At 49.4% G+C, this 26,243-nt stretch overlaps 1 protein-coding gene and 1 non-coding gene across 4 annotated transcripts in view; one reads left to right on the top strand and one right to left on the bottom strand.

Moving 5' to 3' along the window:
• Positions 1–9,848: 9,848 nt before the first annotated feature.
• On the top strand, positions 9,849–9,943 carry trnai-uau (transfer RNA isoleucine (anticodon UAU)). Its single transcript has 2 exons — positions 9,849–9,886; positions 9,908–9,943. It is a non-coding gene; the product is annotated as a tRNA-Ile (tRNA).
• Positions 9,944–20,600: 10,657 nt separating this feature from the next.
• The window catches only part of mta2 (metastasis associated 1 family, member 2), a 106,761-nt gene continuing 101,118 nt past the window's right edge, over positions 20,601–26,243 (bottom strand). For 2 of the 3 annotated variants that reach the window (XM_072245939.1, XM_072245940.1), the window contains exons 18-19: positions 24,433–24,581; positions 20,601–21,907 (exon numbers count right to left, since the gene is read on the bottom strand). In XM_072245939.1, the coding sequence (XP_072102040.1) occupies positions 21,775–21,907; positions 24,433–24,581 (282 nt within the window). In that variant the 3' untranslated portion in view covers positions 20,601–21,774. Of the gene's footprint in view, positions 21,908–21,936; positions 22,427–24,432; positions 24,582–26,243 lie in introns of those variants that run through there. The other variant, XM_072245941.1, reaches the window with a different exon arrangement.

Genomic DNA, 26,243 nt, shown 5'->3' with positions numbered 1-26,243 from the left:
ATTGACACACTGACTCATATTGACACAGATACACAAGCATTGACACATATTGACATATGCATACTCTCACCCATCAACACTGACCCATATTGACACAGATACACACCCAGACATGCTGACACATATTGACACACACAGACCCATTGGCACACTGACTCATATTGACACAGATACACACCCAGACATGCTGACACATATTGACACACACAGACCCATTGACACACTGACTCATATTGACACAGATACACATGCTGACACATATTGACACACACAGACCCATTGGCACACTGACTCATATTGACACAGATACACACCCAGACATGCTGACACATATTGACACACACAGACCCATTGGCACACTGACTCATATTGACACAGATACACACCCAGACATGCTGACACATATTGACACACACAGACCCATTGGCACACTGACTCATATTGACACAGATACACACCCAGACATGCTGACACATATTGACACACACAGACCCATTGGCACACTGACTCATATTGACACAGATACACACCCAGACATGCTGACACATATTGACACACACAGACCCATTGGCACACTGACTCATATTGACACAGATACACACCCAGACATGCTGACACATATTGACACACACAGACCCATTGGCACACTGACTCATATTGACACAGATACACACCCAGACATGCTGACACATATTGACACACACAGACCCATTGGCACACTGAATCATATTGACACAGATACACACCCAGACATGCTGACACATATTGACACACACAGACCCATTGGCACACTGAATCATATTGACACAGATACACACCCAGACATGCTGACACATATTGACACACACAGACCCATTGACACACTGACTCATATTGACACAGATACACAAGCATTGACACATATTGACATATGCATACTCTCACCCATCAACACTGACCCATATTGACACAGATACACACCCAGACATGCTGACACATATTGACACACACAGACCCATTGGCACACTGACTCATATTGACACAGATACACACCCAGACATGCTGACACATATTGACACACACAGACCCATTGACACACTGACTCATATTGACACAGATACACAAGCATTGACACATATTGACATATGCATACTCTCACCCATCAACACTGACCCATATTGACACAGATACACACCCAGACATGCTGACACATATTGACACACACAGACCCATTGGCACACTGACTCATATTGACACAGATACACACCCAGACATGCTGACACATATTGACACACACAGACCCATTGACACACTGACTCATATTGACACAGATACACATGCTGACACATATTGACACACACAGACCCATTGGCACACTGACTCATATTGACACAGATACACACCCAGACATGCTGACACATATTGACACACACAGACCCATTGGCACACTGACTCATATTGACACAGATACACACCCAGACATGCTGACACATATTGACACACACAGACCCATTGGCACACTGACTCATATTGACACAGATACACACCCAGACATGCTGACACATATTGACACACACAGACCCATTGGCACACTGACTCATATTGACACAGATACACACCCAGACATGCTGACACATATTGACACACACAGACCCATTGGCACACTGACTCATATTGACACAGATACACACCCAGACATGCTGACACATATTGACACACACAGACCCATTGGCACACTGACTCATATTGACACAGATACACACCCAGACATGCTGACACATATTGACACACACAGACCCATTGGCACACTGACTCATATTGACACAGATACACACCCAGACATGCTGACACATATTGACACACACAGACCCATTGGCACACTGACTCATATTGACACAGATACACACCCAGACATGCTGACACATATTGACACACACAGACCCATTGGCACACTGAATCATATTGACACAGATACACACCCAGACATGCTGACACATATTGACACACACAGACCCATTGACACACTGACTCATATTGACACAGATACACAAGCATTGACACATATTGACATATGCATACTCTCACCCATCAACACTGACCCATATTGACACAGATACACACCCAGACATGCTGACACATATTGACACACACAGACCCATTGGCACACTGACTCATATTGACACAGATACACACCCAGACATGCTGACACATATTGACACACACAGACCCATTGACACACTGACTCATATTGACACAGATACACAAGCATTGACACATATTGACATATGCATACTCTCACCCATCAACACTGACCCATATTGACACAGATACACACCCAGACATGCTGACACATATTGACACACACAGACCCATTGACACACTGACTCATATTGACACAGATACACAAGCATTGACACATATTGACATATGCATACTCTCACCCATCAACACTGACCCATATTGACACAGATACACACGCTGACACATATTGACACACACAGACCCATTGGCACACTGACTCATATTGACACAGATACACACCCAGACATGCTGACACATATTGACACACACAGACCCATTGACACACTGACTCATATTGACACAGATACACAAGCATTGACACATATTGACATATGCATACTCTCACCCATCAACACTGACCCATATTGACACAGATACACACGCTGACACATATTGACACACACAGACCCATTGGCACACTGACACATATTGACACAGATACACACCCATTGACACACTGACTAACACACAGTTTTATTTTACTTGCACATTCAGCGTAAACCAAGCGGTGCCACTCAACAACCCCCGATTTAACCCTCGCCTAATCACAGGAGAATTTCCAATGACTGATTCACCTGCCACCCGGTACACCTTCGGACTGTGGGAGGAAACCGGAGGACCTGGAGGAAACCCTCGCGGTCACGGGAAGGAACATTGACATATCGACACAGTGTCTGACACACCCATTAGCACAAACAGCAGCTCATTTTACTGACACACATACATTCAAACTGACGCCAGTCCACGTGCACAGTCACACTCACTTTCACTCTCAAACGCGCACACACGCGCACACGCGCATCAAGCACTGGAGCTCAGAGCACTCGGGACCAGCCTGGGATGGGGAATGTGGGACAATAATTCTCTCCGACTAATCCGTACTCCAAACATCCCAACAACCGTCCAAGTGCAACAGGCACCCACCCAGGTGTCAAGACATTTACCGCGACAGGTGCCTAAAAAGGACCCGAAAAATCATTGGGGACCTGAGTCACCCCAACCACAAACTGTTCCAGCTGCTACCATCCGGGAAACAGTACCACAGCATAAAAGCCAGGACCAACAGCTTCTTCCACCAGGCCATCAGACTGATTAACTCACGCTGATGCCACTGAATTTCTATGTTATATTGACTGGCCTGCTGTACATACTATTTATTATAAATTACTATAAATTACACATTTAGACAGAGACATAATGTAAAGATTTTTACTCCTCATGTATGTGAAGGATGTAAGAAATAAAGTCAATTCAATTCAATCTCATAATATTGATAGAATAAATCAGGACACCGACATGGGACCAAGGAGATACCTCTCACCTTCAAGACCGTTAGTTCCTCTGTACTTACACCAGGGTTTGGCTCCTGTCCCTCAGAAACTTTCATAACCAGATCAAATTCAAAGTCGTTCGTCCCATGTATATCAAAATATTGGGTGGCAGGGTGGAGATACGTCTCTACCAAAGGAGGTGGAAGGTGCTCCTTCCCTCCGCTGGCCTGCAGGTCACCCTTGGGCGAGGTGTAGCACCTGCTTGGCCCCCCGATCAGGGTGAAGCCATGGGGGCAAGTGGCGGATGGTCGTACGAGCAGCCGGCGCAGATCACAAGTCCTGGTTATGCGACCACTGACGCCAGGCTAGACAATCTCTGATAACGGCTGAGGGTCACCCGGCTCGTAAAGACACTGCCCAGAAGGCGGCGATGGCAAACCGCCTCTGCGGAAAAATTTGCTAAGAGCGATCGGGATGGTGCAAAGGCGGGCACGGCACCTGAGGAGCCAGCACAGTGCACTGCCTCGCTGGTGTCGACCGCCAGCGCGGTCTGAGGATGTGCTCGGGGGCAGGCCGCACGTGTCACCGTGCTCGCAGCACCAACGTGATGCGTCCACCATGTTCAACAGAATCAGAATCAGGATCAATATCATGTCTGGAACGTAGAAAATCTACAGCACATTACAGGCCCTTCGGCCCACAATGTTGTGCCAACCCATGTAAACAGAAACAGGCTAGAATTTCCCTACCGTATAACCCTCTATTTCACTAAGCTCCACGTACCTACGAGTCTCTTAAAAGACTCTATTGTATGTCATGAAGTTTATTAACTTTGCAGCGGCGGCAAAATGCAATACATTATAAATATAGAATGAATTACACTAAGTATGTATATGTTAAATAGTTAAATTAAGTAAGTGGTGCAAAAACAGAAATAAAAAGCAGTGAGGTAGTGTCCATGGGTTCAGAGATCGGATGGCAGAGGGGAAGAAGCTGTTCCTGAATCGTTGAGGGTATGTCTTCAGGCTCCTGTACCTCCTGCCTGATGGTAGCAATGAGAAGAGGGCATGTCCTGGGTGATGGGGGTCCGTAATGATGGACACCACCTTCTTGAGGAATTGCTCCTCGAAGATGTCCTGGATGATGCGAAGGCTGACGCCCCAGAGCGACGGCTTTTCCACTTTAAAAACTCTCCGGCATCGTCGGACACGACCATCGTCATCACACAGTATCGAATTAAGCGACGTCATCGACTCACCTATTGATCTTCCAGGGTATAAAACTGTGAAGTGCTTTTGGGTTTGTGAGAGCCTGCAGAGAGGATATAAAGAAGACTACCTACTTGTTGGGATGGAAGCTGGGCGCCTGTCTCATCCGGCGGTGACAGGAGGCCTGTGCGGGAGAGCTGGTAAGCCGGCACTGGACGGCTCCACTCTCCCGACCTCGGAAATCCGGGTCCAGTGGGACGAACAAGCGTCACAAACCGGGGTCTTCCCTGATTGCAGTGGGTGACCGTGACGTTTTCCGTGCCTCGTCGCGCCCTTCGCTCTCCACTCGGGGCGTTACAGAACCGGTTCCCTGGCCGTTGGGTCTCACCTGCCCAGTCCGCATGGAGCCGACTTCACCTGCTGGGACGGACACGTCCGTGTCTCCCCGGGGTACGAGGCCTGCCGGTGACCCTCACCCGGTTCAGCCCGCCTGTCGAAGCGGAGTACCGGGGTGTGGACGCTGTCCTATGCAAACTTGGAGCCACCGGTGAGAGCCAAGTGTCCGGTGGGGTCCGAAGGTGAGTGAGCTGCCCCAGAATGGACGCAACGATCACCCCCCGCCCCACCCTCAGCTCCATGGACACCCCTGTGACGAATAAAGACTTAATTATCACCCGGTTCAGTGTCTGCCCGGTGACTCCGCTCACAGCCGCGACACCCGCAGGATCTCTCCCGCCGGCCTCCCAAACTCCCCGTGAGCTGCGCACGTGACGGGGCTCCCAGACCGTGGCCGGAGGGCGCACAGAAGTGAGAGGGGTCGGGGTCGGCTGGTAGAGGCAGCATGCGCAGGATGCCGGCCGAACATGGAGAAGAGCTAAGGTACCGGTGACCCCTGTTTCCATCCAGGGGGTCAGGGTGGATATGGTGGAGGATTACAAATACCTGGGGATACGAACTGACAATAAACTGGACTGGTCAAAGAACACTGAGGCTGTCTACAAGTAGGGTCAGAGCCGTCTCTATTTCCTGAGCAGACTGAGGTCCTTTAACATCTGCCGGACGATGCTGAGGATGTTCTACGAGTCTGTGGTGGCCAGTGCGATCATGTTTGCTGTTGTGTGCTGGGGCAGCAGGCTGAGGGTAGCAGACACCAACAGAATCAACAAACTCATTGGTAAGGCCAGTGATGTTGTGGGGATGGAACTGGACTCTCTGACGGTGGTGTCTGAAAAGAGGATGCTGTCCAAGTTGCATGCCATCTTGGTCAATGTCTCCCATCCACTACATGATGTACTGGGTGGGCACAGGAGTACATTCAGCCAGAGACTCATTCCACCGAGATGCAACACAGAGCGTCATAGGAAGTCATTCCTGCCTGTGGCCATCAAACTTTACAACTCCTCCCTTGGAGGGTCAGACACCCTGAGCCAATAGGCTGGTCCTGGACTTATTTCCTGGCATAATTTACATATTACTATTTAACTATTTATGGTTCCATTACTATTTATTATTTATGGTGCAACTGTAATGAAAACCAGTTTCCCCCGGGATCAATAAAGTCTGACTATGATTATGACTAGAAGAGTAAACAGTGGACGTTTCAGGCTGAAACTCTTCATTGAGGCTGGAGAAAGAGGTGAGACATCAGATTAAGAAGGTGGGGGGAGGGGGGAAAGAAGTACCAGGTGACAGGTGGAACCGGGAGAGGGGGGACGGGGGGAAGTAAAGAGCTGGGAAGTGGATTCGTGAAAGAGATAACGGGCTGGAGAAGGGGGAATCTGATAAGAGAGGACAGAAGACCGTGGGAGAAAGGGAAGGGGGAGGAGCACCTGAAGGAGGTGATGAGCAGGTAAGGAGAAGGAAATGGAAATGGGCATGGTGAAGGAGGGGCAGATGATCAATTACCAGAAGTTGAAGAAATCGATGTCCATGCCATCGGGTCGGAGGCTGCTCAGACGGGATATGAGGGGTTGTTCCCCCAACATGACAGTAGGCCTCATCGCGGCAGTTAGAGGAGGCTGTGGACTGACACGTTGGAATTGAAATGAGCGTCCATCAGAGGAAGATTCCGCTTTTTTTTTGTGTGGTGGACCGAGAGCAGGAGCTCGGCGAAGCGGTCTGCTGGTAGAATACCGTCAGGGCAACAAGCCCACACTCAGCAGGACAAGGAACTGACTGTGGACGTTAGGAAGAGGAGCTCGGGCAGACAAACAGCAGTCCTCAGCAATGGGGGTCAAAGGTGGTGTGGAATTCCCAGTGAGGCGAGGATGACTGTGGAGGGGCGTAGTCAAAACCCAGACAAGGCAGATATTTGAAGTGAGACCGTGGGAGCCAACCTTACCCACTGTGGACAAGATAGATGAGAATGACTGTGTAATCAGCCTAGAAGAACACAGCTTCCCTTTACACAGTAGGGGGCGCCAGAGACAGACGAGATGAGAATAACTGAAGGATGTGAAATCCACCCAGTGACTGAGGACTAACTTCAAAGTGTCATCGGCTGTCAGCTTGTAGTTCTATTGACTTTCAACACCTGTATCATCGACGTCGGCTTGTTTCTATTGACTCTTAACACCTGTAACGTGAATGGTGATTTGTCCTTCAAGTTGACTCAAGTTTAATTGTCATTCAGCCATTCACGGATACTCTTGAATACAGCCAAATGAGATAGGGTTACTCTGGGGTCAAGGTGCAAAACGCAATACCAACAGTAACACACAGCACAAAGCACACACAAGATCACAATCACGGAACCGAAGAGTTCCCTGGTGACAACACAACTTGAAGCACAGTACTCACATGTACAAGACAACAAACCCGTATAGAATATCGGTAAAATACGACCATGCTGAATATACATATACGTAGTCTGGACTCCCCAGGCCACCGAGATCATCTGTCAACCAGGTCTTGACACCTACCAGGCGACTCCGTGGTTTTGAGGCCCAGTCTTCACATAAACAAGCACATATGGAATATGAGTAAAAACACAGCCAGACAGATGTACAGTCCAGACCCCTCAGTCCACTTGAAATCTTCAGTCGACCACAACTGGCTCGGACACCTCTCCCCCAGCGGCAGGTGAAGCAGGCGACCCCGTGGCTTGAGGCCCTGAGTCCATTGAAAACCTGCAGTTGGCCAATGCAGAGTTTGAGATTACACAATTTACCACGTGGCCAATATCCGTAATACGTGAACTCTATATAGAAATAGCAGTCTCGTGCCCCGACTCAGGGAGACAGGGGCCACGCTCTTCTCCTTGTGCACAAATAAAATAAAGTCTGGTTGAGTCGTAAGAGATCGTGTGTTCTGGGCCCAGTTAGTTTATTTTATTCTTGGCGACGTCGGTGGAAAGCGTGAGCAGCGTCAGGTTCCTGGGCGCCACCGTCTCAAAGGATTTATCTTGGGTCCAATGTTGTAAAGATTCTTGAAAATTTCTACAGATGTACGATGGCAGAATACAGCATCAATGGTAAGACTCTTGGCAGTGTGGAGGATCAGAGGGATCTTGGGGTCCGAGTCCATAGGACACTCAAGGCTGCTGTGCAGGTTGTCTCCGTGGTTAAGAGGGCATACGGTACATTGGCCTTCATCAATCGTGGGATTGAGTTTAAGAGCTGAGAGGTAATGTTGCAGCTATATAGGACCCTGGTCAGACCCCACTTGGAGTACTGTGCTCAGATCTGGTCATCTCACTACAGGAAGGACGTGGAAACCATAGAAAGGGTGCAGAGGAGATTTACGAGGATGTTGCCTGGATTGGGGAGCATGCCTTATGAGAATAGGTTGAGTGAACTCGGCCTTTTCTCCTTGGAGTGATGGAGGATGAGTGGTGACCTGATAGAGGTGTATAAGATGATGAGAGGCATTGATTGTGTGGATAGTCAGAGGCTTTTTCCCAGGGCTGAGATGGCTATCAGGAGAGGACACAGTTTTAGGGTGCTTAGTACGGAGGGGATGTCAGGGGTAAGTTTTTTTTTTACGCAGAGAGTGGTGAGTGTGTGGAATGGGCTGCCGGCAACGGTGGTGGAGGCGAAAACAATAGGGTCTTTTAAGAGACTCCTGGATATAACTTTAATATGTGTAACCCTAGGTAATTTCTAAAGTAAGTCCATGTTCAGCACAGCATTGTGGGCCGAAGGGCCTGTATTGAGCTGTAGGTTCTCTATGTTCTACGTACAGCGGAAGCTATTCTGCCTCGTTCCATCACGGGCTGGTGTGGGGCCTCTAAAGCACGGGGAACTCTTGGTGCTACAGAGAGCGGCGGGACAGCCAGTTCTGTCCCACGCACGGCTCTCCCCGCCGTCGAGGAATGTCCACAAGGGCCGATGTCTCAGGAAGGTGATGTCCATCCTCAGGGACCCCCCATCCCGGCCGTCCCCTCTTCTCAGGCAAGAGGAACTGGAGCCTGAAGACCTTCACACCTCGAGGTTCCCAAACAGCCTCTTTCCCCACCGCCGTCAGGTTCTGAAACCCGGCTGAAAAGCCCGGGCGCAACCTCGGAGAGCATCTCCCTCAGCTTGCACTAATGTCATTATATTTATTTTAGAGCACAGGGCACAGGAAGAGAACTAGGCCATCCGATTCAGCGAGTCCACTCCGCCTTTGTTAATGATCCATTTTCCTGCCTCCGCCCGGTTACATGCTTCCCGTAGCGGGAGTGTCTGGGATGGATGAGCCTCAGAACAAAAGCACGCCACAACCTGGAGCCCAGGGACCCCTTGCTTAATGGCATTGGTCCGCAGAATAAAAAAAGGTTGGGACTCCCTGCTTGAGGACAGAGATGAGGAGGAATTTCTTTAGCCAGGGAGTGGTGAATCTGTGGAATTCATTGCCAGGGGCGGCTGTGGAGGCCAAGTCTCTGGGTATATTTAAAATGTCGGCGGTTTATTCCCCTCCACAGATGCTGCCTGACCTACCGAGTTCCCTCCAGCATCTTGTGTGTGTGTTGCTCTGGATTTCCAGCATCTGCAGAATCTCCTGTGTTTATAAGCTCCAGTTTTCAGATCCTTCAAATCGAATCTCTAAGGGAGGATGTTCGGCCCCGGTGTTGGATCTGGAGGAAACAGGAAGGGTCTGGAAGCCGTGGGCTCCAGTGGTACAATCGGTTAGCGCGCGGTACTTATACAGCAGTGCGGGCAGCGAGCGATGCCGAGGTTGTGAGTTCGAGCCTCGCCTGGAGCACTGATTTTACATCAGAAATAAATTCTGCCCCAGAGCTGAAAAGGGTGAAACAGATGGGGCAACAGAGTCACTTTTTTGCAAAAGGCAGACTAATATTAAATTTAGCACATGTCGCTAGTGTCTTTGACAAAATTTTCCTTTTAGCTTTGTGATACACTCAGTGGCCACTTTATTAGGTATATCTGCTCATTAACGCAAGTATCTAATCAGCCAATCACGTGGCAGCAACTCAATGTATAAAAGCATGCGGACACGGTCACGAGGTCCAGTTGTCGTTCAGACTGAACATCAGAATGGGGGAAGAGATGTGACCTCAGTGACTTTGACCGTGGAATGGTAGTTGGTGCCAGACGGGGTGGCTTGAGTATCTCAGAAACTGCTGACCTCCTGGGACTTTCACATACAACAGTCTCTAGAGTTTGTAGAAGATGGTGTGAAAAATAAAAGAACATCCGGTGAGCGGCCTTTCTGGGGGTGAAAATGCCTTGTTAATGAGAGAGGTCAGAGGAGATTGGCCAGACTGGTTCAAGCTGACAGGAAGGCGACAGTAATTCAACAGCGGTGTGCAGAAGAGCAGCTCTGAACACACAACACGTCGAACCTTGAGGTGGACGGGCTACAACAGCAGCAAACCACACTGGGTTCCACTCCTGTACCTAATAAAGTGGCCCCCGAGTGTAGCTTAATAACATTTTCACCGAAGGGTCTTGGCCCGAAACATCGCCTGTTTATTCCCCTCCGCAGATGCTGCCTGACCTGCTGAGTTCCTCTGGCGTTTTGCGCGTGTTACTCCGGATTTCCAGCATCTGCAGAATCTCGTCTTTATCAATTCTACACTTCCAGAGATGAAAACGTTAATAAAATTTTTGCGTGCGCAGTTCTGGGGACCCTGCGGAGGCTTTGGAGAGGTTCTCTGGGATGCAGCCTGGAGAAGAGGCTTCCATTTAACATCAGGGAATGTATACAATATACAACCTGAAATTCTTACTCTTCACAGACACCCGTGAAACAGAAGAACCCATAAAGAATGAATGACAGGAAACGTCCTCCCCCACCACACACACAAGAGGCAATAAAGCATTAACCCTCCCCTTGCTTGTTCCAGCAGGAAACATCAGTGCCCCCAAAGCAAGCAACCGCAAAGCCCCCGAAAGAGAGACTGTGACCTGCAGTCCAACAAAATCCATTGTTCACCCGACGTTTCGACATACCACAGTCTCTCTCTCTCTCTCTCTCACACACTAATCGAGGTAGTCATTCCTCAGCATGTGCTACGAGGAGAGGTTGGATGACCTCGGGCTGTTTTTCACTGGAGTGGCGCAGACTGACAGGAGACCTGATGGAGGCTCATAAAACTGTGGAGGGCGTAGAGGGGAAGAGAGATCAGCTTTACATGTTGTGGGAAAGGCAATCGCTTGCGTCAACGGCCAACGCGGTCCGAGGATGTGTTGGGGGTGGGCAGCCCGCAGGCATCGTCGGACTTCCGCGCCAATGTAGCACGCCCCACAACCTCCCCCAACCGAAACCTGCACGCTGTTGGAACATGGGAGGAAACCCACGCGGTCACGGTGGGCGCATATAAGCTCCTCGCAGACAGCGGCAGACACCGAAGCCCGTGGCTGACGCGGTAAAAGCGCCACGCCAACCGCTACTTAAAGTTCTCCCGCCCCCACCGTCGGGGACACGGTCACGGGGCGGCGCCTCAAGATGGCAGCGTCCCGCCGGAAGGACCTTCACCACCCGGAGCGTGCCCTGTCCTCACTCCAGAAGCAGCTTCTTCCCCTCCGCTGTCAGATCCCCCGAATGGTCCTCATGATCTTATTTGCTCTACGTGCTTATATTGTGATTCATTGTTTGAAATTTACAGTAGTTTTATGTTTTTGCAGTTTCTTCATCACTGATACAGACCTCCGAGTCCCCGGCTGCAGGGGGCACAGCTCTCCCGGGGGCATTGAGGACACTGGTAGGGCAAATGCAAGGAGACAGTACACTGTTAAGGGCAAGATCCTGAGCAGAGAGATCTTGGGGTCCAGGTTCATAACTCCTGTAAAGTGGCTGCACAGGTCGATAGGAGGGTGAAGGAGGCTTATGGAATGTTTGCTTTTGTTAGTCGAGGCTTTGAGTTCAAAGGTCAGGAGGATATGTTAACTTTATAAAATTCTAGTGAGGTTGCATCTGGAGCATTGCACACAGTTCTGGTCACCGCACTCTAGGAAGGATGTGGAGGCTTTGGAGAGGGTGCAGAAGAGGTTCACCAGGATGCTGACTGGTTTAGAGAGCATGTGCTATCAGGAGAGGCTGGACAAACTTGGGTTGTTTTCTCTGGAGCGTCGGAGACTGAGGGGAGATCTGATCGAGGTTTATAAGACGATGAGAGGCATAGATAGAGTGGACAGGGAGTATCTGTTTCCTCAGGGTTGAAATGTCTAACTAACGCCAGAGGGCATGCATTGAAGGTGGGGGGGGGCAGGTTCAAAGGGGATGTGTGGGGTGAGTGTTTTACTCAGAGAGTGGTGGATGCCTGGTGTGGTTGTGGAGGCAAATACATTAGAGGCTTTTAAGAGACGTCTGGCTAGGCACATGGATGTGAGGAAGATGGAGGGATATGGACATGGCGTAGGTAGGAGGGATTAGTGTTTGGATGTTTTTGATTTACTTTTTAGCTGGCTCAGCACAACATTGTGGGCCGAATGGCCTGTTCCTTAAACATAGGAACATAGAAAATAGGTGCAGGAGTAGGCCATTCAGTCCTTCGAGCCTGCACCGCCATTCAGTATGATCATGGCCGATCATCCAACTCAGAACCCTGTACCTGCCTTCTCTCCATACCCCTGATCCCTTTAGCCACAAGGGCCATATCTAACTCCCTCTTAAATATAGCCAATGAACTGGCCTCAACTGTTTCCTGTGGCAGAGAATTCCATAGATTCACCACTCTCTGTGTGAAGAAGTTTTTCCTCATCTCGGTCCTAAAAGGCTTCTTCCCCTTTATCCTCAAACTGTGACCCCTCGTTCCGGACTTCCCCAACATCAGGAACAATCTTCCTGCATCTAGCCTGTCCAATCCCTTTAGAATTTTATACGTTTCAATAAGATCCCCCCTCAATCTTCTAAATTCCAGCGAGTATAAACCTAGTTGATCCAGTCTTTGTTCATATGAAAGTCCTGCCATCCCAGGAATCAATCTGGTGAACCTTCTTTGTACTCCCTCTATGACAAGAATGTCTTTCTTCAGACTAAAACTGCACACAATACTCCAGGTGCGGTCTCACCAAGGTATTGTTCTGTGCTCCATGATATTTTTAAAACGCGGCGTCGCAAGACAGACCCTCCCCATAAAGCCCGGACTCCAGCCAGTGTTGCTCTCCGGGTCACTGAGGCACGCAAGCCTCCAAACCCTAGAGGGAGGTTGTGGTTGTTTTGGAGGGCAGAGACTGGTGTGAATTTAAACAGGAGGGACTACCGGGATTGGCTCCTGATTGGAGCAGTTTCGACCTGAAGTGCCAACGGTCACAGCTTAACCTTCCAGGAGCATTTGACGGCCGTGGGCCTGTACTCACTGGAGTTCAGAGGAACAGAGGGGGAAAGCTGCCGAGTATTGAAAGGCCTCGACAGAGTGGATGCGGAGAGGATGTTCCCTTTAGTGGGGGCTTCCGAGACCAGAGGACACAGCCTCAGAATAGAAGGACCTCCCTTTAGAACAGAGACGAGGAGGAATTTCTTTAGCCAGAGGGCAGTGAATCTGTGGGATTCACGTCCACGGACGGCTGAGGAGGCCAAGTCACTGGGTGTATCTAAAGTGGAGGTGGATAGGGTGTGTGTCAAAGGTCACGAGGAGAAGGCAGGAGAATGGGGTTGGAAGGGATAATAAATCAGCCCTGATGGAAGGCGGTGCAGACTCGACGAGCTGAAAAGCCCAATTCTGCTCCTCTGCCTTCAACAACTGAAGTTGAAACCTCGCGTCAGAACGGAGTCAATGTCTGAAGTCCGGATGCAGGTCCCACGTGCTACCAGTTCCTCTCTCCTGGTGCGTTGCTCCAGATTCCTCCATCGGCCCTGCTTTGCGCGTCTCTCGCAGAATGCAGTTTGCCTTTCTGTTTTGTTTGAGCTGGGTGCAACGGGGCCAATCTTGTTGTTGGCCTGCAAGCAGTCGGCAAGCTCCAGGGGTTCCCCGTGCGCCTCTCTCCCCAGCCCCACCACCCTTGGCTGGAGGAGGCGGGCGGATTTAGGAGGGGCTGTCGGGGCAGCCCAGTGGATTTTGTAGACGGCTGTGCGCCGGTGGAGGAGGGAGGGAGTGCAGAGGGTGGATGGGGTGCCGACTGAGTGGGCTGATCGGTCCCACGTGAAACCGAGAAACACTTGCGCTTCCGCAGGGGCGCGGTAGTTAGCGCAAAGCTGTTACGGCTCGGCGCGCTGGAGTTCAGGGCTCAATTCCGGCACCGCCTCTTCGTAAGCGTGTGGGGTTCCTCCAGAAGCACAGAGAAGTACGGGTAGGTTAACGGGTCATTGTAAATTGTCCCGCGATTTTGCCTGATTTACATCAGGGTTGTCGGGAGGCTGTATCTCTAAATAAAATAAAATGGTAATAAAAATTATTTGGGGCTGCACGTATCCCACACGAGTGCAGATACCATTTTAGAATCGGGGTTTTAATGTCCCTGACAATATGCCGCAGAACGACAAATTTCACATCGTTGAACCTATTTCTGATGTCACCCTGTACCTTGTGCACACCGAGGTGCAGGGAGGAGAATCGCTTAGAAAACCTACAGCAGAATACAGGCCCTTCGGCCCACAATGCTGCGCCGAACATGTACCTACTTTAGAAATCACCTAGGGTTACCCACAGCCCTTTATATACCTGCCCAGGTGCCTCTTAAAAGACCCTATCGTATCCGCCTCCACCACCACTGCCGGCAGCCCATTCCGCGCACTCACCACTCTCTGCGTAAAAAAACTTACCCCTGACATCTCCTCTGTACCCACTTCCAAGCACCTTAAAACTATGCCCTCTCGTGCTAGCCATTTCAGCCCTGGGAAAACTCCTCTGACTATCCACATGATCAATGCCTCTCATCATCTTATACACCTCTATCTCATCCTCCATCGCTCCAAGGAGAAAAGGCTGAGTTCACTGTTGATAAGGCACGCTCCCCAATCCAGACAACATCCTTGTAAATCTCCTCTGCACCCTTTCTATAGTTTCCACATCCTTTCTGTAGTCAGGTGACCTTGTTACCGGACCCTCAATCCCTGACCGACCCTTGTAGACATGGAATATATGTTTTTATCTTTAGAAATAGAGTGCGGAACAGGCACTTTCAACCCAACGACATCTATTCGACACCAGCCTAATCACAGGACAATTACAATTTGTCCGGTATGTCTTTGGACTGTGGGGGGAAACTGGAGCACCCGGAGGAAACCCCTGCAGTGTGAGGGGCGTACAGCTGAGCTTCTGATCAGTGGTGACCCCCACCCCCAGGAGCTGATGCTGGGGTCTCAAGTAGTGGTCATGCCATTCACTGCCGGTGGTCTTTGCCCAGCAGTTCAGTCGCACCGTGGAGATCTGTGAGGATCTTTGTTCATAGACCACACTGGGAGTATTATGTTCAGTTCTGTTCACCTCATCATAGGAAGGATGTGGAAGCTTTAGAGAGGGTGCAGAGGAGATTCACCAGGATACTGCCTGGATTAGAGAGTGTGTCCTATGAGGAGAGGTTGAGTGAGCTCGGGCTTTTCCCTTTGGAGCGAAGGAGGGTGAGAGGTGACTTGATAGAGGTGTACAAGATGATACAAGGTATAGATAGAGTGGACAGCCAGAGACTCTTGGGAATGGAAAGTATCGAGGGGTTATGTCAGAGGTAGGTTTTTTACTCAGTGAGTGGCAGGTGTGTGGAACGCCCTGCCAGGGGTGGTGGTAGAGACTGATACATCAGGGACATTTAAGGCACTCTTACACGGGCATACGGATGATGGAAAAAGTGAGGGCTATGTGGGAGGGAATGGGTAGACTGAACGTGGAACGGATAAAGAGGTCGACACAGCAGCATGGGTGGAAGGTCCTGTACTGTGCTGTGCGTTGTTCTATGTTCTCCCCAGCATGGGCTGATGATATCTTGTCATCTTCAGAAGTTTTCGGATGACTCTGCCGTAGTTGGATGCATCAGCAAGGGAGATGAGGCTGAGTACAGGGGAACTGAGTACAGGGGTGGGAAACTTTGTCACATGGTGTGAGCAGAATTATCTGCAGCTTAATGTGAAAAAGACTAAGGAGCTGGTGGTACACCTGAGGAGGGCTAAGGTACCGGTGACCCCTGTTTCCATCCAGGGGGTCAGTGTGGACATGGTGGAGGATTACAAATACCTGGGGATACGAATTGACAATAAACTGGACTGGTCAAAGAACACAGAGGCTGTCTACAAGAAGGGACAGAGCCGTCTCTATTTCCTGAGGAGACTGAGGTCCTTTAACATCTGCCGGATGATGCTGAGGATGTTCTACGAGTCTGTGGTGGCCAGTGCAATCATGTTTGCTGTTGTGTGCTGGGGCAGCAGGCTGAGGGTAGCAGACACCAACAGAATTAACAAACTCATTCGAAAGGCCAGTGATGTTGTGGGGATGGAACTGGACTCTCTGACGGTGGTGTCTGAAAAGAGGATGCTGTCCAAGTTGCGTGCCATCTTGGTCAATGTCTCCCATCCACTACATAATGTACTGGTTGGGCACAGGAGTACATTCAGCCAGAGACTCATTCCACCGAGATGCAGCACAGAGCGTCATAGGAAGTCATTCCTGCCTGTGGCCATCAAACTTTACAACTCCCTTGGAGGGTCAGACACCCTGAGCCAATAGGCTGGCCCTGGACTTATTTCATAATTTCCTGGCATAATTTACATATTACTATTTAACTATTTACGGTTCTATTACTATTTATTATTTATGGTGCAACTGTAACGAAAACCAATTTCCCTCGGGATCAATAAAGTATGACTATGAGAACTACGAGGAAAATGGGGTGGGGTAGGAGAGTCCGGTGTTGTTAAATGCTAAAGATGGCCATCTTTACAATATATCGGATGGAAGGGTCCCTGACATTTCCGGATGACACCCTGTGGCTCGGACGGTCGATCTGCCTCTCGCTGCCTGAGCTACAACTCTAGCTGGGTGTCGGCTCCATGCTCTCTGCTGTCTTGGGTCCACCAACACATTCTGCCTCTGGCAACCCCGTTAAACTTTCCTCTGTTCACGTTTAAAGGACGTCCTATGGTATTAGCTGTTTCTGCCTTGGGGAAAGGGTCGCAGGCTGTCCACTCTGTCTGCGCCTCTTGTCTCGTCAGAGTGCGATCACACGAGTTGAGTGTGATGTTCTCCCAAGGGGTTATTCCCTTAATGTTGACGCCTGTGCATGACTTCGCTTAACGTGGGGGGGGGGGAGGAGAGACATCACACAGTCCTTGACAGATGGGGGCATGGAATGCAAGATGACTAGGGACCCTTCACTGCTGTAGCCTTTCTCCACCTTCACTACCGCTGCGATGTGTCGTCACCTTCTGCCAGCTCCACCGTTGAGATCTTGGTTGGATCGCTCTTTGTCTGGAACCTCCTGTTAACCTTTCCGCCAAAGGTGACCCTACCAGGAGCCAGTCTCTCTCAGGATCTCACAAGACTCTCCGCCACAACACGGTGATGATCCTCGGAGAATTATCATCTTCGTTCCAGTCCCTTCACCCCCAGGCTTCAGTTTGGTGGCCCGTGTTGGGACCCAGGCTGCGATGTGGTCTGGAGCTCAGTGTAACTGGCAAGACCTGGGCTTGGCAAAGGCGGGCAGGTCATTAGACACACAGAGAGACCCAGCTCCTGGCAACAGGCCATTTGGTCCATCACATCCACATTTCTAGAACCTCATGCTCATCGCCGCAGTCCTTAGATCGAAGCTGGAATTGGAGGTCGCAAGGCTGAGGCTAACATAAAACACAGGAGCAGAATTAGGCCATTCAGCCCATCGAGTCTGCTCCACCATTCCATCATGGCCGATCCTGGATCCCACTCAACCCCCATACGCCTGCCTTCTTTTCATATCCTTTGATCCCCTGGCCGATCAGGAAAAGATCAACTTCCACCTTAAGTACACACACGGACTTGGCCTCCACCGCTGTCTGTAGCAGAGCATTCCACAGATTTACTACTCTCAGGCAAAAAAAAATCCCTCATCTCTGGTTTTATGGGTCGTCCCTCAGTTTTGAGGCCGTTTCTTCTAGTTCTGGATACCCCCACCATAGGAAACATCCTCTCCACAGCCACTCTATCTGTGTCCTCTGGTCCTAGACTCCCCCATTATAGTAAACATCCTCTCCACATCCACCCTGTGTCCTCTGGTCCTAGACTCCCCCACCATAGGAAACATCCTCTCCACATCCACTCTATCTGTGTCCTCTGGTCCTAGACTCCCCCACTATAGGAAACATCCTCTCCACATCCACTCTATCTGTGTCCTCTGGTCCTAGACTCCCCCACTATAGGAAACATCCTCTCCACATCCACCTTATCTAGTCCTTTCAACATTCACCAAGTTTCAATGAGATCCGCCCCCCCCCGCATTCTTCTAAATTCCAGCGGGTACAGGCCCAAAGCTGCCAAACACTCCTCATATGTTAACCCCTTCATTCCCTGGAATCATCCTCATGAACCTCCTCTGGACTCTCTCCAATGAAAACACATCTTTTCTGAGATATGGGGCCCAAAACTGTTGACAATACTCTAAGTACGGCCTGACTAGTGTCTTATAAAGGCTCGGCATTATCTCCTTGCGTTTATATTCTATTCCCCTTGAAATAAATGCCAGCATTCCATTTGCCTTCTTTACCAGACTCAACCTGTAAATTGACCATCTGGGAGTCCTGCATGAGGACTCCCAAGTCCCTCTGCACCTCTGATCGTTGAACCCTCTTCCCCATTTAGATAATAGTCCGCACTATTGTTCCTTTTACCAAAATGCATTATCGTACATTTCCCATCACTGGATTCCATCTGCCAGCTGCGAGCCAGTTGGTGAATGGGGAGAGTCTCAGCGCAGCAGCAAGAAATGTGGATTTACAGCCTCAGTGGGAATGATGTCAAGTCCAGTCACCTTGAGACAGAAGTTCAAACCCCACCGGGGCTGTGGCTGGATTTAAATTGGAGCCCGTCTTTAGTGAGCAGAAAACCAGGCGAGTGATGATGTAAAACCCATACCCCAGAGTGGGCAGTGCAGTGCAGTGGGTAGAGCCACCGCCTCCCAGTTCGATCCTGACCTCCGGCACTCGTGTGAGAACGCGTCTGGTCGTGTTTGTTTTACTTAGAGCCTGAGGCACCCCACCACATCCGTGTGACCGGTCAACCTACGAGCCCGCACGTTGTTGGAATGTGGGAGGAAAATCTCACCGTCACGGAAAGAACAAAGTGTCTGTGTGTGTGTGTGTGCAGTTTGCACGCTCTCCCTGTGACCATGTGGGATCTCCCCCCCACCCCGTGCTCTGGTTTCCTCCCACATTCACATTCCAACTGTGTGTAAGAAGTTGGTGGGTTAATTGACCACCCCCCCACCCCCCCCGTGCATGTGTGAGGGAGTTGCTGGAAACGTGCGGTAAATAAAATAAAAATATGAAGGTGTAGGGTCAATGTAAATAGACGGAACATAGAAACATAGAAAATAGGTGCAGGCGTAGGCCATTCGGCCCTTCGAGCCTGCACCGCCATTCAGTATGATCATGGCTGATCATCCAACTCAGAACCCTGCACCAGCCTTCCCTCCATACCCCCGATCCCTTTAGCCACAAGGACCATATCTAACTCCCTCTTAAATATAGCCAATGAACTGGTCTCAACTGTTTCCTGTGGCAGAGAATTCCACAGATTCACCACTCTCTGTATGAAGAGGTTTTTCCTAATCTTGGTCCTAAAAGGCTTCCCCTTTATCCTCAAACTGTGACCTGTGACCCCTCATTCAGGAATCAGGCCATTTGGCCCATTGAGTCTGCTCCACCATTCTGTCATGGCTGATTTATTATCCCTCTGAACTCCATTTTCCTGCCTTCTCCCCGTAACCCTCGACACCCTGACTAATCAAGAACCTATCAACGTCTGCTTTAAAAATACACAATGACTTCACAGTCCTCCGCAGCCGTCTGTGGCAATGAATTTCACAGATTCTCCACCCTCTGGCTGAAGAACTTCCTCTTCATCTTTGAAAGTAGATGCCCATCTATTTTGAGGCTGTGGCCTCTGGTGCTGGATCCCCCCACTTCTCTGCATTCACTCTATCTAGGTCCTCCAGCATTGGTGGGTGTTTATTGGCCAGCATGGACAGTGGGCCAAAGACAGACAGCAGAGACTGACCCTACGATTACCACCGCCTCGCAGGGAGGAGAGCCGCTGGTGGATAAGATCTCCAGGGAGGCGGTTCATGGAAAGCAAAGGGCATGACGAGACAAAGTAGTCATGGTCATCCACTACAAGCAAGGAAGATCCCAATTAATGACCATTTGTACCACTAGGCCTGGACTTCCCGGATCGAGGAAATGGAACTGCCCCAGTCTACTGGATTTCCACTTTAAAATCTCTCCCACACAGATTTTCTGTCATCCACCACCTAAATGAACACAAGCATGTCATGGCTAGAGTGGAAAAAAAAACTTTAATTGTTTTTTTTTTACAAAAATGGTTGCCATATCTGGATTCATGTCTAAAAACCTCCAGACAAGTGCACTCAAAAATCCCCAATGCCACCTTGGGCACCACCCGACATCCCAATCCAGCGAGTGGGAGGAAACTCTCCCTCGGTGGCGCAGACAAACCGGGAGTATTTTTTTAAAAAAAGCATAAAGGAATTAAAAAGCACACAAAATATTACCACGTGTCAATAATCCTGATATCAAAGCGGTCAGCACTTCTAATTTTCAACTCAGTATTTTTTTTGTTAGAAAAAGAATTCACTGCAAGTTTTTCCCCAAAACACAATCATTCAGAAATTCATTATTGAGGGCCTGGAGGGGTAAAAGCAGGGTTGGGGGGTGGGGGGGGGGCAGAAACAATAAAACAATAAAAAGCTGGAAATCAGATACTATGATTTATGTACATTGCTTTACACGTTGTGCATTATCGGGGGATGCTGGCTACCGGAGGAGTGCATGGTGGTTTCAGCCCCTGCACTCCCACAGCCCAGGTACAAAACCCAGAGCATCCCTTTCTGTCCCCACATGAATCCCTGAAGATTTGAGAAGGGCTTGAAATGGGCCCACGAGAGAGCAAGAGTGCCTGAGAGAAACAGACAGACACACGCACAGAAAATGAGAGACGCAGAGTATTCAGGAGGCAGAGAGAGAGAGGGAGCACATGCCTGAGAAAGAGAGTGAGTGTGCTGGTGTCCCAGAGAGAAAGAGAGAGAGAGAAAATGTGTCTGTGAGAGCGTCCAAGAATGAATGTAAGAGAGAGAACGTCTGTGTCTGAGAACGACTGTAAGAAAGTGTGTGTCCGTGAGCGTCCAAGAACGACTGTCTGAGAATGACTGTAAGAGAGAGAATGCCTGTATCTGAGAATGACTGTAAGAGAGTGCATCCGTGAGTGTCTGAGAACGACTGTAAAAGAGTGTGTCTGTGAGTGTTTGAGAACGACTGTGAGAGAGTGTCTGAGAATGACTGTCCATGAGAGAGTGTGTGGGCTCGAGAAAGAGAATGTTAGTGAGTGTGGGCTAGTAGGCATGCACACCAGTGCATGTGATTAAGTGTGCACGTGTGCCTGCGTACTTGTGCATATTATACTCTGGGAGGGGAGAGAATGTGCAAGTGCGTGGTCAATCCTCCAGGACAATGGGCTCCCCCAGGACTGCTGGGCGACTTGTGCCAGTGGATTTAACGTTGACTTGCACACACGGTCTCCGCGCAGCCCTCCTCATCTCTGACTGCGTCAAAGCTTTCCGAATCGCCCTGCAAGAGAGAAAGGGTGGGGGAGATCAATTAGTTCCCTGTTTAAAAAACCATGTTGAAGTTGGGGGTTGGGGGGGGCGGGGGAGCAAGACTGGTGTTGCGGACATCCAATGTTGATACGCAAAGCATGGCAACACTTGCGGGGGCTGCCCAAGCAAACCCTCGGGGGGGGGGGGGGGGTGTTGGTCACTGAAGCAACACGTTGCCGTTCGCTGTATGTTCTGATGTACGTATGTCTTGGGGGTGGTAGTTTCCTGCTGTCTGCGAGCCTCAGTTTTCTACACCTGTCAGTGTCCTCCTCCCAACCACGACAGTCCACGTGAACAATATCGCTCCGGTTCAGCGAGGTTACCGAGCAGCCGGGTCACACGCAGGTCCAGATTCCCTGCGAGGCTTCCCTCACCACAGACACCGCCTGACTGGCCAATCTGTTTTGATTTCAGATTTTCTGTTGCCATAGTGTTTCATTTGCCACAATCTGGTTGCTGTTCAATCATCATCATTGTAGTGAGCTCAACTCTAAAGTGAGATAAGATATAGGAGCAGAATCAGGCCATTTGGCACTTCTAGTCTGCTCCACCATTTCATCATGACTGATCCATTTTCTCTCTCAGCCCCCACCTCCTACCTTCTCCCCATACCCTGACTAATCAAGAATCTATCAACCTCCACCTTAAACATACCTAAAGACCTGGCCTCCACAGCCGCCTATGGCCACAAATTCCACATATTCACCACTCCTTCGCTAAAGAAATTCCTCCTCAACCCGTTCTAAAATGATGCCCCTCTATTCTGAGGCTGTGTCCTCTGACGTTAGACTCCCTCACCATAGAAAACATCCTCTCATATCCACTCTTTCCAGGCCTTCCAACATTGATTTCAATGAGGTTATCCCTCATTCTTCTGAGTTCCAGCAAACAAGGCCCAAACACCTCTCATATGACAAGCCAATCAATCCCAGAATCATTTTCACGAACATCTTTTCAACCCTCTCCAATGTCAGAACATGCTTTCTTAGATCAGGGGCCCACCAGTGCTCAACATTACAATTTAGCTAAGGTTAAATATCCCTGGCCCTGGTGAATTTATCTTCTGCCTTTCATTGCCTCTGAGTTTTGTACATCCATGAATGCCCTTGGGCCACTGGCTGAGGTGACCAGGTCATGTGTACTGATGTACCCTTTTGAGACCGACACTCCATCACCTAGGCCCTCAACTCCACAAGAAGGTCCACATACATTTGTTCAAAGCCCTGATGCTGTTCTCAGTAACTAGACATACAGAACATGGGACATTTGAGCACAGGGTGGGGGAACCTAATTGAAACCCACTGCATATTGAAAGCCCAAGATAGAGTGGATGTGGAGAGGATGTTTCCTATAGTGGGGGAGTCTAGGACCAGAAGACACAGATAGAGTGGATGTGGAGAGGATGTTCCTATAGTGGGGGAGTCTAGGACCAGAAGACACAGATAGAGTGGATGTGGAGAGGGTGTTTCCCATAGTGGGGGAGTCTAGGACCAGAGGACACAGATAGAGTGGATGTGAAGGGGATGTTTCCTATAGTGGGGGGAGTCTAGGACCAGAGGACACAGATAGTGGGTGTGGAGAAGATGTTTCCTATAGTGGGAGAGTCTAGGACCAGAGGGCACAGCCTCAGAATACAAAGACATTCCTTTAGAACAGAGATGAGGAGGAATTTCTTTAGTTGCTACAGATGGCTGTGGAGGCCAAGTGATTGGGTATACTTAAAAGGGACATATGTTCTTTGTTAGTCAGGGTGTCAAAAGTTATGGGGCGAAGGCAAGAGAATGGGGTTGAGAGGGATAATAAACCAGCTGTGATTGAATGGTGGAGCAGACTTGATGGACCTTGAAGCACTTTGATGTTTCTATGCTCATTTGACAAATAAATCTCATCTCCATCACCTTTTACTTACATTCACAGTGAAATGTGTTGTTTGCATTAACAACAACAGTCTGAGGATGTGCTAGGGGCAGCCCACAAGTATCTCAACGCCTCGAGTGCCAACACAACACACCCACAATTCACTAACCCTAACCTGTACATCTTTGGAATGTGGGTGGCATCAGGAGGAAATCCACGTGAACATGGGGAGAATGTATAAACTTTTTATTTATTGAGAAACAGCATGGAGTAGTGGGCCCTTCCAGCCCTTTGAGCTGTGCTGTCCAGCAACCCCTGATTTAATCATGGGACCATTTACCATGACCAATTAACCTACCAACTGGTGGGTCTTTGGACTCTGGGAATAAACTGGAGCATCTGGAGGAAACACACGCGATCACGGGAATTATAAAGCGTTATTTTATAGCTCTGCCCTTGTTTGGCCAGCTCCAAGACCAAAGTCCCACCTCACGTGCTCTCTTTCCGCCTCATCATCTCCCATCCCACCATATTCAATTGGATTCATTCAAGGAAGCCTGGGATTTTGCTGCTCCCTCCGACCTAACTTTGCTGATTCTCTCACACCTAGTCCCACCTCTTCACCCTCAGGGCACCCACCTGGTATGGTCGGTGGCCACGAAGACAATCGGGTCAGGGGCATCTCCAGGGTTTAACTTCTGCCGTTTCAATGCTGGCTCGTTGCTAACTTGGTCTGTCTTCATCCCAGATGAGAAAGGTCTGCTGGTGGTCAAGTGGGGGCTGGCAGTCTGCAACAACCACAGGACATCACCAGAATTAGATATTGTTCGCCTTGACACCTCCAAAGGAATGAATGATTATAACAGCATCATGAAGGAGTTTATGAGAATGAAAGGGTTAACACGAGGAGTGTTTGATGGCTGGAGTTTAGAAGAATAAGGGGTGACCTCACTGAAACCTACTGAATATCGAAAGGCCTAGAGAATGGACGTAGAGAGGATGTTTCCTATAGTGGGAGGGTCTAGGACCTGAGGGTACAGATAGAGTGGGTGTGGAGAGGATGTTTCCTATAGTGGGGGAGTCTAGGACCAGAAGACACAGATAGAGTGGATGTGGAGAGGATGTTCCTATAGTGGGAGGGTCTAGGACCTGAGGGTACAGATAGAGTGGGTGTGGAGAGGATGTTTCCTATAGTGGGGGAGTCTAGGACCAGAGGGTACAGCCTCAGAATGGAGGGGCATCCATTTATAGCAGAGATTATGAGGAATTTGTTCAGCCAGAGGGTGGTGAATCTGTGGAATTCATTGCCACAGACGGCTATGGAGGCCAAGTCATTGTGAATGCAAATATCTAATCAGCCAATCATATGGCAGCAACTCAATGTATAAAAGCACGTAGACATGGTCAAGAGGTTCAGTTGTTGTTCAGATCAAACATCAGTAGGGGGTAGAAATGTGGAATGATTACTGGTGCCAAGTAGAGTGGGGTGGGTATCTCAAACAGCTGATCTCCTGGGATTTTCATGTACAACAGTCTCTAGAGTTTACAGAGAATGGTGCGAAAAACAAAACACATCCAGCGAGCAAAAACATCTTGTTGATGAGAGAGGTCAGAGGAGATTGGCCAGACTGGTTCAAGCTGACAGGAAGGCGACAGTAACTCAGATAACCACACGTTACAACAGTGGTGTGCAGGAGGGTATCTCTGAATGCACAGCATGTCAAACCTCGCAGTGAATGAGCAACACAGCAGAAAACCATGAACGTACACTCAGTGGCCACTGTGTGTACATTTGACAAATAAAGCTAATCTTTAAAACCTCTCAATTGCTCCTTGCTATTCCATGAGTTTTGGAATGGGACAGAGGGATTGTGACTTGGACAGGGAGAGTGAATGCCCGGAGAAAGTTGCAACACCAGCTTCCGTTCGAGGATTGTGGCCAGAGTTGAGTAACGATCCCCCAGACACCCCTCACCACTCCACACTGAGCCCTACAACTATCACGTTTCCACCACACCACGCTATGAGTGAGCATATGAACACCACCTGTGCACTCAGTAACCGCGAAACCAGATACAGAGCTACTGAAAACATTTCCCGTCTACTGAGAATCGAGTTGTTCTTGCAGTTACACACTGTGAAAGTGGTACTTTGACATATGGGTTGGTCTCTTTGATCTGTCGGATTGGAGTGTAAGACTGTTATTTTTCACAGTTTAATTTTTCCTATCCTTTTTTGTATTAGATCATAGAACAGTACAGCACAGGAACAGGTCCTTCGACCCACAATGTTGTACCGAACCAGTTAAAAAGTAAATCACAATCCCCGCCCCCCCCCAGCAAAAATGAATCCCTCCTTCCTACACAATGTCCACATCCTTCCATCTTCCTCACATCCATGTGCCTATCTAAATGTTTCTAAAAAGCCTCTAATGTGTTTGCCTCCAGCCC

The sequence above is a fragment of the Mobula birostris genome, chromosome 28, assembly GCF_030028105.1.
Source record: "Mobula birostris isolate sMobBir1 chromosome 28, sMobBir1.hap1, whole genome shotgun sequence".
NCBI classification, from domain to species: Eukaryota; Metazoa; Chordata; class Chondrichthyes; order Myliobatiformes; family Myliobatidae; genus Mobula; species Mobula birostris.
Note: the sequence above shows the minus strand (reverse complement) of the source record. Positions and strands in the feature narration are given on the sequence as shown.